This window comes from Oratosquilla oratoria, chromosome 4 (genome assembly GCF_046742065.1).
Source record: "Oratosquilla oratoria isolate Oo_2021 chromosome 4, ASM4674206v1, whole genome shotgun sequence".
NCBI classification, from domain to species: Eukaryota; Metazoa; Arthropoda; class Malacostraca; order Stomatopoda; family Squillidae; genus Oratosquilla; species Oratosquilla oratoria.
This window is the reverse complement of record NC_134780.1, coordinates 80279507-80294506: the sequence shown is the minus strand read 5'-3', so window position 1 is coordinate 80294506 and position 15000 is coordinate 80279507. Positions and strand designations below refer to the sequence as shown.

The 15000-nt window shown below is 41.1% G+C and overlaps 1 protein-coding gene across 2 annotated transcripts in view; it reads left to right on the top strand.

Annotated features, from left to right (window-relative positions):
- The window catches only part of LOC143024955 (uncharacterized), a 438199-nt gene extending 425563 nt beyond the window's left edge, over window positions 1–12636 (top strand). The window contains exons 14-16 of one of the 2 annotated variants that reach the window (XM_076184484.1): window positions 5242–6385; window positions 10454–11201; window positions 11698–12636. In XM_076184484.1, the coding sequence (XP_076040599.1) occupies window positions 5242–6381 (1140 nt within the window). In that variant the 3' untranslated portion in view covers window positions 6382–6385; window positions 10454–11201; window positions 11698–12636. The remainder of the gene's footprint in view (window positions 1–5241; window positions 6386–10453; window positions 11202–11697) is intronic. The other variant, XM_076184485.1, reaches the window with a different exon arrangement.
- The last annotated feature ends 2364 nt before the right edge of the window (window positions 12637–15000 follow it).

The following is a 15000-nucleotide window of genomic DNA, read 5'->3' as shown; positions in this document are numbered from 1 at the left end:
AGAAGAATGCCTAGTTTCCTGCCTATCTGTACAAGTAGGGTTGCTAGTGACACAAAGTATTTCCGCATACACTACGCAGTATTTGTATGAATATTTTTTTGGGCTCACATGTAGTCAGTTCATATTTTATAAAAAAAAAAAAAAAATGTAATTACTAGTTTGAATGCCAGTGTTGTTTATAAACAAAAAACCACATATGCCTTTTTGGGTATTGATTCATTGCAAAGGTTCACCCCTATTCTTTGTATTGAATACTGTGATCTCCATTCCCACACAGCCCCCCGTTCCACCAGAGGAGTCCAGGCTCCCCTCCCCCCCTCCCCCTAGCTCCCCCCCACCGCCTGAATCCCCCCCTCCTCCTGCCTCCCCTCCTCCCCCCGCCTCCCCTCCCCGATCACATCCACAAATCAACGTTATACGACAGAATTCGAAGGTACTGCTCTTTTCATGCACGCAATACTAGCAGTGCTTATAGTTATAGTCACGGTAGTACTCATAGGCATGCTAATAGTCACGGTAGTACTCATAGGCATGCTAATAGTCACGGTAGTGCTTTCCTCCATGCCAATGCTTACTCGTAGTCATAGTCATGCCAATAGTAGAAATGTTATGCTCATTAGTCTTTGCATTGCTTCTAATTATACTCGAACTAATACTGCTCCTTATGAAGACCTATTCAAGTATTAAGTGTCTATTTCTTGTTTACGTTCATCTATATTTGTATATACTTTTTCAGAAATGTATATTACCTCTAGTGAATGTAGTAATCCCACTAGACAACAGTTAATGTAGGTGGAATACTTAGAGAAACAACGGTAGTAGTAGTAGTGATAGTAGTAGTAGTAGTAGTAGTAGTAGTAGTGATAGTAGTAGTAGTAGTGATAGTAGTAGTAGTAGTAGTAGTAATCATTCAAAAAGCAATACGAGTATATCAAAAACAAAGTTAACGAATGGGTGGCAGAAGTTAGGCTACTAGCCAACTTTGCAAAGACTGAACCGCAGGCGGCATATGCCGCATTCATATATGGTGTTAAACACAACTGAAATTACGTTCCAAGGACGGTACCGAACATCACCGAATTATTAATTCCTCTTGAAGAAACTATCAGAAGTGAGCTAATTCCGGCCATCACCAAAGGATGAATACCAAACGAAAAGGAAAGAAAATTTATTGAAATTCCACCAAGAATGGAAGGGTTAGGCATCTCAAATCCGCTAAACCTTGCCAAAACAGAACACCAAAACTCCCTGAAACTCACGTCCTCCCTGACAAACAACATCGTGTCACAAGACCAACAGAAGGAGACTAACGTGGAGGAAATCAGAGAAATCAGAAGAAACATATCAAAGGGAAGGGAAGGGAAGGGAGGCAGAAGGAAGAGCTTTGCATCCTACTAGATCAACTATCGAATAGTATGAAAAGAAAGATAGCAATGGCACAGGAAGATGGGGCGTCCAATTGGCTGACAGCACTACCAATCAGGGCAAAGGGATTCAACCTAAACAAAAGAGAATTCACGGATGCCATTGCCTTGAGGTATGGATGGCCATTGGAAAGGCTGCCTAACAGATGTTCCTGTGGTACACAGTTTGATCCAAACCATGCGATGATATGCAAGCAGGGTGGATTCATCTGCATGAGACATGACGAGATAAGGGATCTCACTGCCCAAATGCTTCGGGAGGTATGCAAGGATGTGACCATCGAACCAACATTACTCCCACTAGGAGGGGAGAACTTCAGGCACCGCACGTCCAACACATCAGATGAAGCACGAGTGGATGTCAGCGCAAGAGGTTTCTGGACACGGGGACAACTGGCCTTCTTTGACATGCGAATATTTGATCCGATGGCCCCCTGTTACAATAACCTAACTATTGAGGCGTCCCACTCCCGGAACGAGAATGAGAAAATCAGGATGTACGAGGAGCGTATACAGAATGTGGACCAGGGCTCATTCACTCCGATAACCTTTACGACTTCAGGTGGGATGGGTCCAAGGGCAAAGGCATTCTACGCTCGTCTGGCAGAGGTGATGGAAGAAAAAAGCAACAACCAAAAAGGAGCATTGTATCGTGGATGAGATGTAGACTGTCATTCTCACTCTTATCAGCCCTCCTATGCCTGAGAGGTACCAGGTCCCCACCGCCTAAATCAGCACATGTACAAAACCTCGATTTTGAGCAGACTATAGTAGAAAATAGGATAAATGAACTTCTGTATGAGGCTTCATTAAAGTGTAATAACACAAATTACAAAAGGGTAGTCGACCACAGTCATTGGCGAGAGAGGGGTCAATGATCTGTGTTTGTGGGAGACAGTCCCCGACTGCTTTCACCACACAGTTCCACGAGGACGGAGGTCGTTTTAATAGTAATAGATAAGTAGTGATAGTAGTAGTAGTGGTAGTAGTAGTAGTAGTAGTAGTAGTAGTAGTAGTAGTAGTAGTAGTAGTAGTAGTAGTAGTGGTAGTAGTAGAGTCATATATATCGCAGTTGTATATGTGTGTGTGTGTGTGTGTGTGTGTGTGTGTGTGTGTGTGTGTGTGTGTGTGTGTGTGTGTGTGTGTGTGTGTGTGTGTGTGTGTGTGTGTGTGTGTGTGTGTGTGTGTGTGCACGCGCGTGTGTGTGTGTATGTTTATGCGTGTTTGTGTGTGTTTGTGCGTGTTTGTGTATGTTGGTGACTTCCTTGGAGCTGATGAAGTAGAGTGTATATCTTGGCTGACCAAGTTCGCCCTTAAAGGGACTGTCAGGTCAAGTTTGTACCATAGCAACAACTGAGGTCGCCTCTTCGTAGATTCGACATGTTGCCGTCTCTGGCTTGGATTCCTTAAAGAGAAAGTCATCAATACGATCTGTCTGAAAGTGTATGTATGTATGTATGTATGTATGTATGTATGTATGTATGTATGTATGTATGTATGTATGTATGTATGTATGAATGTATGCAAGAGTAATGGGATGGTTTGGACACATGGAAAGAATGATTGAAGAAAGATTAGTAAAAGAAGTGTGGAAGGCAGAGGTGGAAGGAGTGAACATGAAGTGACGACCAAGGATGAGATTGATGGATGGGATAAAAAGAAAGGGCGTTGGGAAAGAGGGGAATGTCTGTTGAGGAAGGACGAGAGAGGACAGAAGATAAGGGTGAATGGAGAATGATGTGTATAGATGATGCTGTGATGCATGGGCGTGGGGGGATGCGGTGTAAGAGAGTATGTGTGAATGATATTTTGACGCAGCCTGAAGGGATTTCTCCCCGTCTTCTCTTTTTCTGCATGAGGGGACGGAGAGGGGAGGTCGCCAACTTAATGAAGCGGCCTTGCTGTGGATGTGCTGTGTCTTGCTACATTGCTTCTGACCCAGGGCAGTGGGCGAGATGCAGGGATGACCCGTCATCCAGGAGGAGCCAAGAAAAGAGGGAGGGAGGGGTGGTGAATGGGAGTGGAGTATGTGGGAATGAAATGGGTGGGAGTGGATTTTATGCCTTTGAATTTGACTACTTCCTTGTAAGGAGGAAAAGGCTTTTGTATGTATGTATGTATATATGTATGTATGTATGTATGTATGTACGCATGTATATATGTATGAATGTATACATGTATATATGTATGTATGTATGTATGTACGCATGTATACATGTATGTATGTATGTATGTATGTATGTATGTATGTATGTATGTATGTATGTATGTATGTATGTATGTATGTACGCATGTATATATGTATGTGAATGTATACATGTATTTATGTATGTATGTATGTATGGATGGATGGATGGATGGATGTACGCATGTATATATGTATGTGAATGTATGCATGTATATATGAATATGTGTATGCATGTATGTACGTACGTACGCATGTATGTATGTATATGCATGCATGTATATATGTATGTACGCATATATGTATGTATGTATGTATGTATGTATGTATGTATGTATGCATGTATATATGTGTGTGTATGCGTGTACGTATGTACGTGTGTGTGTGTGTGTGTGTGTGTGTGTGTGTGTGTGTGTGTGTGTGTGTGTGTGTGTGTGTGTGTGTGTGTGTGTGTGTGTGTGTGTGTGTGTGTGCGTGTGTGTGTGCGTGTGTGTGTGCGTGTGTGTGTGTGCGCATGTATGTATGTGTATGTGATCCAAGTAGTACAAAAATAGATTAATGACATAATAATGATAATAGTACAAGGTCTACTTGTCCCATAGCATGCTACTTAGAATACTAACAAACTAGCAAAAAAATATCTCTACAAAACACAGAGGCAAAAGATTTCCATTAGAATTATATGAATGAAAAATTTATCTTATTAATTAAGTTCCCTCATCCGCGGAGTCATATCACTCAACGTGAATTTGTAAAGATATTTTTCTGTCTTGTCTAGAGTCCTATGCCTTGTTATGGTATCGACTATTTATTACTAAGAATTACCAGGTTACAGAATACCTCTTCCCCGTTTTCTATGAGTTTAAGTGTCGTAGTCAACAACTAAAAATCATAATTTGTGTATTGCAAAAACATTCAAATTTGGGAGTGGTTGGGGGAGCATATCATTATTTTATGGTTATATAAATCATTTAAAAATAGTCGTAGTCCATCACTTCTTTTATTTAACTCTTTAATTGATGTTTACAAATCAACATTTCGTTTTATTGCATGACGTCAGGTGATCTTATTCAGCAAAAGTTTCCGCTGGAATTCCGTCGTTGAAGTCGCCAGAAGCCACCTGAACAGCAAAAGGGTTAACAAAATTTTACTCTGATGTGAAATGTGCCAGGTTAAGTAGATTAAGACAGAATTAGAGCAGGACCCAAAAAAGAGGACATTTTTTAAACCTATAGACAAAAAATAGGTTTGAAGCTTGTATCAGGCGTATACTAGGCTTGAGAATATAGATTTGCCTCTAGACATTAATTAACACTTCTGAATGCCATGAAATTATGCATTGAGTTCACCATTCTTTTATGTAATCGTAGTACTCGGACACATTAAAAGAGTTTCTTCATATTCAAAGGAATTTTAACACCAGATACAAAACATTGTCGAAAGGGTCTTGACGAGTTTTCAAAATTGACAAAAAGAAAAAAAAATTGCTAAGCGCATTCCACCTTCGTCCCTGTTCAAGCAGAAACAGTTGCAACGCATACATTATTATCATTATCATTATCATTATCATTATTATTGTCATCTTTATCATTATAAATTCTATCATTCTAACGTCGATGTCATCCCCATCAGGAGGCGAACACTCCTGCAGTGGCGGCGGCGGCTCCGGCCTACGGCGTGGAGGTCCCCCGTTCGGACGACTCCTCGACCGCCTCCTCCGTCAGCCCCCCCGGCAAGCGCTGCGACTCCGGGATCCACTCCCAGGGGACGTCCTCGTACTCTTCGGCCACACACTCCAAGTCCGGATCTTCAGGTTCTGAGACCTACGTGCAGGTCGTCCAGCAGCAGCAGCAGCAGCAACCACAACAACAACAATTCCAGCAGCAGCACCAGCCAGCCACGCCTCCGCCTCCTCCACAGCCCCAGCCCCTCCCTCCGACACTGCAGCAGCAGCAGCAACAGCTCCCGCCACCTCCTCCTTCGGTCCAGCAGCAGCTTCCGCCGCCGCCGCCGCCGGCGCTCTCCACCGGGATGTCGCTCAGCTACCAGCCCACACAGTTCTCCAATCCGCCCAAGTGCTCGAGCGTAGACGACCTTTGCAAGGTTCAGACGCAGGTCGTCGCGCCCACGACGGGGGTCAAGAGCTTGTCCCTCCAGCGGGGCACAATGCCCCCGACGGCGGGACAGCCGGAAAACGCCAACAGCAGCAACAACAACAACAACAACAATAGCAGCAGCAGTAGCCAGCCGCCGGGGAAGCTGGGTCGGCTGAGCATCGAGGTAGTCGGCGGAGGGTACGGGTTCCTCCCGCCGGCCAAGTTCGTCGCTTCGGAGCCCGTCTACAGCGACGCCTCTACGCCCATCGCCATCAAGAGACGCAGCTCCGTCACGGCCGTCGAGCCGGACACGCCGCCCTACGAGCGAACCGGCTCCTCCTTCAGCACCTTCACCGACCCGCCCATCTCCCGCGGCGGCGGCGTCGGCGTCGGCGTGATGCACAGTGTCCCCGGTATGGTCCCTGTCGTCGGGCAGCACGGGTCCTCCAAGTCGCTGACCATGGCTGTAGCCTCGCAACGCCCCAAGAGGTCCTCCGTGGCGGACGCCAAGCACGCCACGATCGGGGTCGTCGTTCCCCCAAAGGGCTTCCACCTGCCCGGCCACACCGACCCCCGCTACTTCTCCGTGCCCTCCGTCAAGCCGCCAGGTACCCGAGTCCACCCGGCCCCCCCGCACCCTGGCGCCCCCCTCCCCTGTCCCCCCTCCCTGCACTGACCCCGTAAGTCTCGGCTCCACGTGCACAGACCCTGAAAAAAAGAACGACCTTATCGCACCTGTCCCGATTCCTCGTGTCCTCCTCCTCCTCCTCCTCCTCTTCCTCCACTTCCTCCTCCTACCACATATTCCTGGCCACTTATCCTCCCGGCCCCTCGCTCGGCCAGAGTCCGACCTCCCCCCTTCCTCCCCATTTGTGACCCGCCAAGATATATATATTTTTTTAACTAATGACTTCCGATTTTTTCTGACCTCTTCTTACCTTTTTGAAAACGTTTTAACCCCCGGTCAAGTTTGCCAAGTTTTGAGTATCTTTTTTTCTTTTTAATTTTGGGTCATGTCCAGTCCAATTAATTATCTATTTCCATTCGTGTCCTGAATAACAGATACAGAAGAGACCTCAATCACCCTTTAACCTCTTGACTGCAGTGACGAGATGGGCATTTGCTCTAGCTGTTGTCAGAAGATTTCATTCAGTCGAAAGAAACGTGCAATGCTGAAACGCCTATCCCTCCTCTCCTGTCGATCGACAGTGTGTTCTGTCTGTCTCCAGGTCATTTTATTCAGCAAAGAAAATTTCCCTCGTGGTATCATGACGGCAGAGCAATATCCAAAAACCATTAGTCCCTTTGAACTAGTTCACGAGATTCGAAACCTTTAAGCTTGACCCTCTAGTACAGTCACTTTGTACAGTCACTACATAAAATCTTGTCGCTTCGAAACTTACACTCTATACAGTGTCATCTTTGTTGAGTACTCCGTATAGGATTGATTCATTATATAATTTGCCATGTCTGTTTTTTATATATATTGCAACAATACAGAAGAATCTAATGCTGCTTCTGTTCAATTAATTCAATGACCTTTAAAGATGTTATTCTGGTGCATCTAAAAGCTTTTGAGAAATTTTTGCTTTAAACCATGAAGGTCTCGTATCTTTTTTATATCTTCTATTCTGGCTAACGTTATACAAATATAGAGACCCCCTCCCATCCCTGAGCGTCAATAGAGGAGACAAAACTTAAGCAAGTGACCATATATCTTTCATTTTATCAACCAACAACTCCTTAGCCAAGATCTACCTCTCATGAATACACCTTATCCTTTTTTCCCATCACTCAAAGTCTATGTATATAGAGTCCACGTCATAGGAGGCGGGGCTTAAGTCGTGACGTCATATCGACTTTGATGGCTTCATCGCCAGATGTAAACAAACCTTGACTCTGACTTCCGCTTCCAAAGTTCCTCTAGAATATCCTCTCAATAATCCCCAGTCCTTTTATTGTTTCCTTGACCACCTATATATTATGTTCCCTAGTTTTATCTTGAAAGGAAACGCCCATGATCACTCGACAGGTCTAAATCTAGCTGTAGATAAAGTCGAAAAAAGACATTACGAAACGGAGATTAGAAAAGATCACAAGGGCCCAGTCAGACGACTTTGCTCATTCTTGTATTAAACCAAACTAGAAATGATGGAACATATCGAAGCATGCTCATGTATACATAAAAGCACACACACACACACACACACACACACACACACACACACAACTCGGTGGCGCAGTTGGTAGAGCACTGAACTGTCACCATAGTGGCCCGTAGTTCTTGGTTCGAATCCTGCCCAGGGCCGAAATTATTTCGGTACCGCTGCGCTTCGGGTCGTTACTCTGACTCTCGTGGGCGGGGAGTTGGGTGTGTGTGTGTGTGTAAGGTCATAGCATTACCCATAGATCGGACCTACGAGCTCTGAGCTCTCTTCCAGGAGGGAAATAGCTGTCGATCACGAGTCCAACACGTGATCCAAAGACCAAGTGAATACACACACACACACACACACACACACACACACACACACACACACACACACACACACACACACGAACAGATAAAAAATTCTTCATAAATTAGATAAAACTTAGATCTTGGACATTAGATTTCACCAGAATGGCTCCTTAACCAAGGAAGATTATCTTAACCACAGTACACCCAACTATGTTTATCTATATCTAGAGATCGTCTTGATCTCCTACATTTTTTAAACGTTCAAGTTAAAAAAAGAAAAGAAAGAAGAAAATGACGAGTGACATGGGTTTTCCTTTTCAATAAATATAAATGTATTTTACTTTTTGCATTCAACAAATTCTGTATTTGATTAGAACTATTTTTTCGTTTATAAAAACGTTGACCAAAATAAGCTATTGACCCCGAGCAGATCCTAATGTGCACATAGATGCTAATGTGCACATAAATGCTAATGTGTACATAGATACTAATGTGTACATCTCTCTTGTTGTTTTTTTACAAAATGTGATTTCAGTTTTCCGTTCTGTTCATGCCTATGTAACCTGGGGCTGTGGTTATTCTCTCTAATTTGTTCATATTTTCATGGGGACATTTTATATAGAAATCGATGTTAATGGAGATGGGTTGAAATTTTTTATCTATCTTATATATAACTATAGATATCGAAATAATGATTTGTGTTTAAGAAGGGCCTGGTCATAATGGAGTGTTATTCCTCTGGACACATGACCAAAAATATATCTTTATGCATATTTAAGATATATGTAAATATATACAAATTTTTATACATATATATATATATATATATATATATACATATATATATATATATATATATATATATACATATATTAGGGTGTAGCATCAGTAAACAATTTTCAGCAAAAGAAAATGCACATTTCAGGTTTTGTACAATTGAGTACACGTGTTTCAGATGTGGATTTTTTGCAGAGAAAGGTTTGAAATACCCCCCCCTTTTTTTTCTTTTTTTTTTTTTTGAGCCGGGAAGATATACATCATCAGTTGTTGGTTCGTTGTTATAAGTGTTTCGAAATACATTAAGAGTTGAGTTTAAACTGAAGGATAATGACAAACAAATGAGGCATTCAACTTTTATTATCTAACGGATACATACGATTTGTCAACTGATACATTAAAATCATGCTTTGTCTTAAACGATGACATGAAGTGACGGGCTTTTAATACCACCAAAATATAACCATCTCTTGCTTCTTTTCCATAAACTCCAGAAGCTTCCGTCACCATTCGCATACACCGCTTATACAGTAGATGCATTATAAGTGGTGGCTCAAATGTAACCATCCTAAACCTAAGGAGAAGCCATTTTTTAAGTAAAAAGTTGCCCTCAAAAACGGGGGTGTTACGATTTTTTCAGATTTTTTTTTCCAAATTTTGGAAGTTCTGCTCGACAAAACCTGAAATGTGTCTCAAAATTGGTATTGGTTGCGACAATACACCCTAGTATATATATATATATATATATATGTATATATATATATATATATATATGTATATATATATATATATATATATATATATATATATATATACCTATTTGCCTTTTTTGTTGGGGGGGGGGTCAGCACCTCAAAAATATAAAGATGATTATGGTTCTGTGTGCAGAGGATTTTCATCACAATCAGGATTACTCCCATGTCAGGACAATTGAACAACTGAATTGTATTGACACGTAGGACGTATAAATCACTGAACATTACACACACACACGCACGCACACACACCCTCACAGACCTACCCAGAGATCGGCTAATAAGGAGCTCTGAGCTCACTGCCGTAGGGTTGTGTCTGGCTGTCTCGACAGAGACTGCAGCAGACCCGAGGTGAATACACACACACACCCTCACACACATACACACACACACCATACACACACAGCATACATATACACACACATACGTACATACATATGCACACATACGCACACATAGACACACACACACACACACACACACACACACACACACACACACACACACACACACACACACACACACATACACACACAAAGAGAGAGAGAGAGAGAGAGAGAGAGAGAGAGAGAGAGAGAAGGACATGTACCCACTTTCATACACATGTAGCTACATAAACATGGGTTATATGCATGTATGTAAGTGTATAGACACGTACCTCTACACATAGTTAGATATACAAACAGGCATATACACACATTTGTATACACATACATGAAAAGAACACTAACTAATATGAAATGCGTTCATTACAGACGGATCGATAAGACTATGATGGCAAGCGGAAGCGGTACAAGAGTAGTGATCAAAAGGGTAGGAGAGCAAGTAAAACAACTAACAACATTCCAACTTTCAACATACGACATTAAGACGATTATAAAACTAGGCGGCATGTAATCCAACTAGTCAACGAACCACTTCCAAGTATAAAATAACGAGAAGGGAAACTGACAGTGTATTTGAAGTGTTTTGCCGTGATAACGGTCGTATCGCAGCCAGGGAAATCGTGTCATCACTATGAGCTCATAGATGTCTCGTCATTTTACGGTTGAGTTTAGTTTAATCACTTTTCAATCATCTCCATTTGGAACTACCCTAGTTACCCACTGGCATAGCCACGAGTGACCCCAAGGGTTATTTTGCTATTTATATAACATTAACCCATCGCCCTAGTGTTCTGAAGCCCATTTCCTCACATATATAATCTAGTCTTCATCATAGCATATTCATGAGGCGGCATGACGTCATAGCGACGAGACTATCGCCGACGATTTTGATTGGCCAATCGCCAACGCCTGTAGGCTGACGACAAAAAGGAAAATAGTATTCCCAAGGCTTGTTATTAAAATGCTCTCGCTAGAAATACCGCTAACAACTGCCGCGTAATTGTTGCCGTTGTTGTTGTTGTTGTTGTTGTTACTGCTGCTGCTGCTGCTGTTGCTCCTCTTGTATTTGCTTCTGGGACAAGGCACAAAAGAAATATGACGTAATGTGGATATAGAAGTGAGTATTTAAATCATCTGGTTTGCTTAAAGTTTTACAATTAGCTCGCTTAACTATGATCAAAGCATAAATTCAGTGGACTAGTTTTTCCATCTTTGTGCCTCCAAAGTATCTTCATGATGCACTAATATCTTAATCATAAATTATATACATTACCTATCATTGTTTTTTGTCTTTTTGATAAATATCACTTCAAAAGAATTTTGTAAAATTCAATTATTTTTAATCTTTTAAACCATAACACTTAATTTTCGATTTTCTATTACTAGTCTTCATACAATAACTAAAATGATAATTTACATAACCTCAAATTGTTACATAGGAATTGTTCATGTCCTTACTGCAGCCTGGTAACTTCTGCTAAATTGTCATTTTAAAATGCCATTTCACTAGATTTTAATTCCTAGTTAAAACTCCTAAATTAACTTTGAATACACTAAATAACATATTAACCCGTTATTAACCCCATTTATTTCTCATTTCTTTCTTAATCCAGGAATATTGGAAAAACAAAACAAAAAGTCATCTGCTCCAAGATCGTACCATTCTTCTCAGTATTTGTCCGTATTCAGATCCCCTCAAATGGCTTTGTTCGTTCATGTACATACTCTACTTCAAGACGTCTCTCTTCGATCTGTGTACGTACTATAAGCTACATGATATACATATATGAATATTTCTAGTCATTTGCCGCTGCCATATATGTAAAAAAGGACTTCACATTTTCTGAACGAAAGTGTTGTTGTATTTGTACCATAAGATTCGAACTTTGCGTATTCAACGTGCCATAACCGTCACTTGATGATTTAAATGACGGGTAATTTTTCGACAAAAAATACACATGGACCCACCCACGAATGATCTATAGGGACCTGAAATATATAATTTTTTTAGATTAGAAAAAGTACTTCGGTTTTATAAGAAGCTTAAGTTATTTTTAAGAAGTGTAGAATGAATATTAGAACAATCAGCAATGTACTTCTCTTGTACGAAATTCAAACAGCTCAGGAGACGAAACGACAAACTTTATGAGATGCTGTCTGAAAGATGTTTGTGAACTAGAAATGTGATCTCTAAATGAGGCACAGTGATATCTAGAAAAATAAACTGGATAAGACTCTAGTGTGACTTAGGTAACTTTATAAACTGAGTGGAAGATAATAATATATATAATCTAATTTTCATCCGAATCCCACGTCAAAAGCATTTGATATTCTTGATGACATCAGTGGAAACAGTAAACAAAAAGCCTCACGAAAAATTAGAGTAAAGAGAATTCTAGAAACTAGCACTGAACGCCAAGCGTGTTTCGAATGGTAGAGAATGTCAGATTATACACAAGATGACGAAAGAATAAATGTGCACCAGGAAAAATGAACTCACTCACCTTGGAAATTCTTCATCGATTGGTCTTACAAAAGTGTGAGAAAGTGAATTGGGAATGTATATATATACATATATATATATATATATATATATATATATATATATATATATATATATATATATATATATATATATATATATATATATATATATATGAAATAACGTTTTTAAGGGAAAAATAAAAACATGTGTGTTGAAGACCAGAAAGGAAAGGTGTGCAACGACCCTTTAGCATTAAAATAAATAGATAAAGTCTGTAATGTACACCAAGTCAGCCACCTGGCTGTTTCTCTGTTTTCTATGTGTTTGCATATAATAAGATCACTCAGTGCACGAAAGATGGATCACTTGCGTCGAAGGACGCGTTCATTCCTCTCCTAACTTGCTCAGTTACCAAGAAAAATAAAACAAAAGAAGAAATATATATATGTGTGTGTGATTCAGTGCACACGGGGGCAGTGAATTTTATTTTCTTGTAATACTTTTTTTTTTTACAGGTTGTGTCTGGATTTGTCCTTGATATTCTTGTCTTTCTGTTTTTTTACTGTTGGATTTGCCACATTCCAATTTTCAAAATCATTTAGTTTTGTGTAACCCCCGAAATTAACCGATGCTTTTCAATACAAACATATAGAATCAAAAGAAAACCTTTCTTGCACTGAGTTTTGATGGCCAGGGATGACATCGGAGTCATTTTTTAGACATCAAGAACAATAAAGCCTGGCATACGATGTAACATACCAGCATTTTTGCGTTTTTCCTCACAAGAGGCGAACGCCATTCCTTGATAAACCATTTGATTGTATGGTCGTTTTATGATAAGTCGCGGCATGTGCTTCTCCAGCGCATCACGTTCTTTGTTACCATGGATACCAATTCGACGTCATTACATCCCTCCCTCCCTCCCCCCCTTCCCCTACCTCCACACAAACATGCCACCACTCCCTCCCCCCCTTCCCCCTACCTCCACACAATTCCCCCCCACCAACTCCAAGATTAATTTCCCCCTCAGGTTACAAAAGACAGTGTGAATTGGCTTTTTGGAATGCCAATTTCTTCTTTCGTAACAATTTCAAACGACAATATATGTATATACGTAAGTTTAAGCTTAATTCATTGAGGAAAAAGTGAGTATTATAACTGTAGGCCACACGGATATTTGTTCCCAAGGCTGCCTCCTCAGTGACCAATGTACTTGGAAACAGAACGGAAACTGTTGGTCCTTCTCCTCTCACTAAAATGTCGAGATGATATTAGCGTCGGGCCTTGCGTGATCGAGTGAGATGTATTGCTATGAGATGTGGACGATTACCGTTTTCTGTGCACGCGATCCTGACACTGGAAGGGATAAGAAACCAGTCTAGTAGCAACGAAATTTTCAAGCTACAATAGGAGGCAGAAGTCAATTTCTTCCCCTCCCTCCCTTCCTCCCTCCCTCCCCTTACACGAAAAAAAATCTTTCCAACCGTGCCAGGATGCAGTGTTTCCAGATGGTGGTCGATCATTTTCCAAGGCTTCCCGTCTCACGTGTTAAAGAGTAAGATGCGTGCAATTGAGTTGATGTCTTGTAGAGTTCGTTCTATAAATATAGTACCCTGTACCTCCCACATATACCACCACTCAGCTAATCCGATTAAGCATGGTACTTTAACTTAAACTTTGATCGTCCTTTAACTAACCTCCACTAAGTATAAGTAACCTAACCCCCTCATTTAGTTAACCCCCACAGTACCTACGTATATCTGTACAATTCTAATATTGGACTTACTGAACTCGAACGCACTTTTCAAAACATAAGCCCTTTTGCACGGAAGACTTCTCTGCCCAAAGTGCTTTAGTCAGACTGTGGTAGGATGCCCAATGCTAGCAAGGGGAGAGGATTTGTTTTGCCTTCTAAGTACACGAAGACAACTCCATCCTCCTCATGCATCTGGCTACCTGCGCCTGGCGCAGTCAGAGCGTCATTGTTGAGGAAAATGGTGAAGAAGGAAGATGTTCCCGATTTTATAGACCGAGGAAGATAAAAAGTTCTAAAACACGTTACTATGACTTAAGGATGAAGGGCATTTGATGCCAATGTTGTGTTTAAGAAAATTTCTAGTTGGTTTTATATGAAAAAAGTAAATCTTTCATATCACTACAATAATGATAGGGATTTGAGACAAACACAAAAGTGACAGAAAAGTCGACCCCTGGGTAGGCAGGTAGGTCGCCTGAAGGCTTCGTTCACTTTTTCTTACAATTTTTTACGAAGTTATGCCAGTTCATAGCTTGATTAGGTAACAATGCTTTTTTTAACTAAAATTTCGAGTAAAAGACTCGAAATAGCATCGATTTTCTCCCCGAATCACGCGCGATTTTGCCTCCAGTCTGGAATGTTGCTTGCGACATGACGTCATATCCGGAAGTCAGG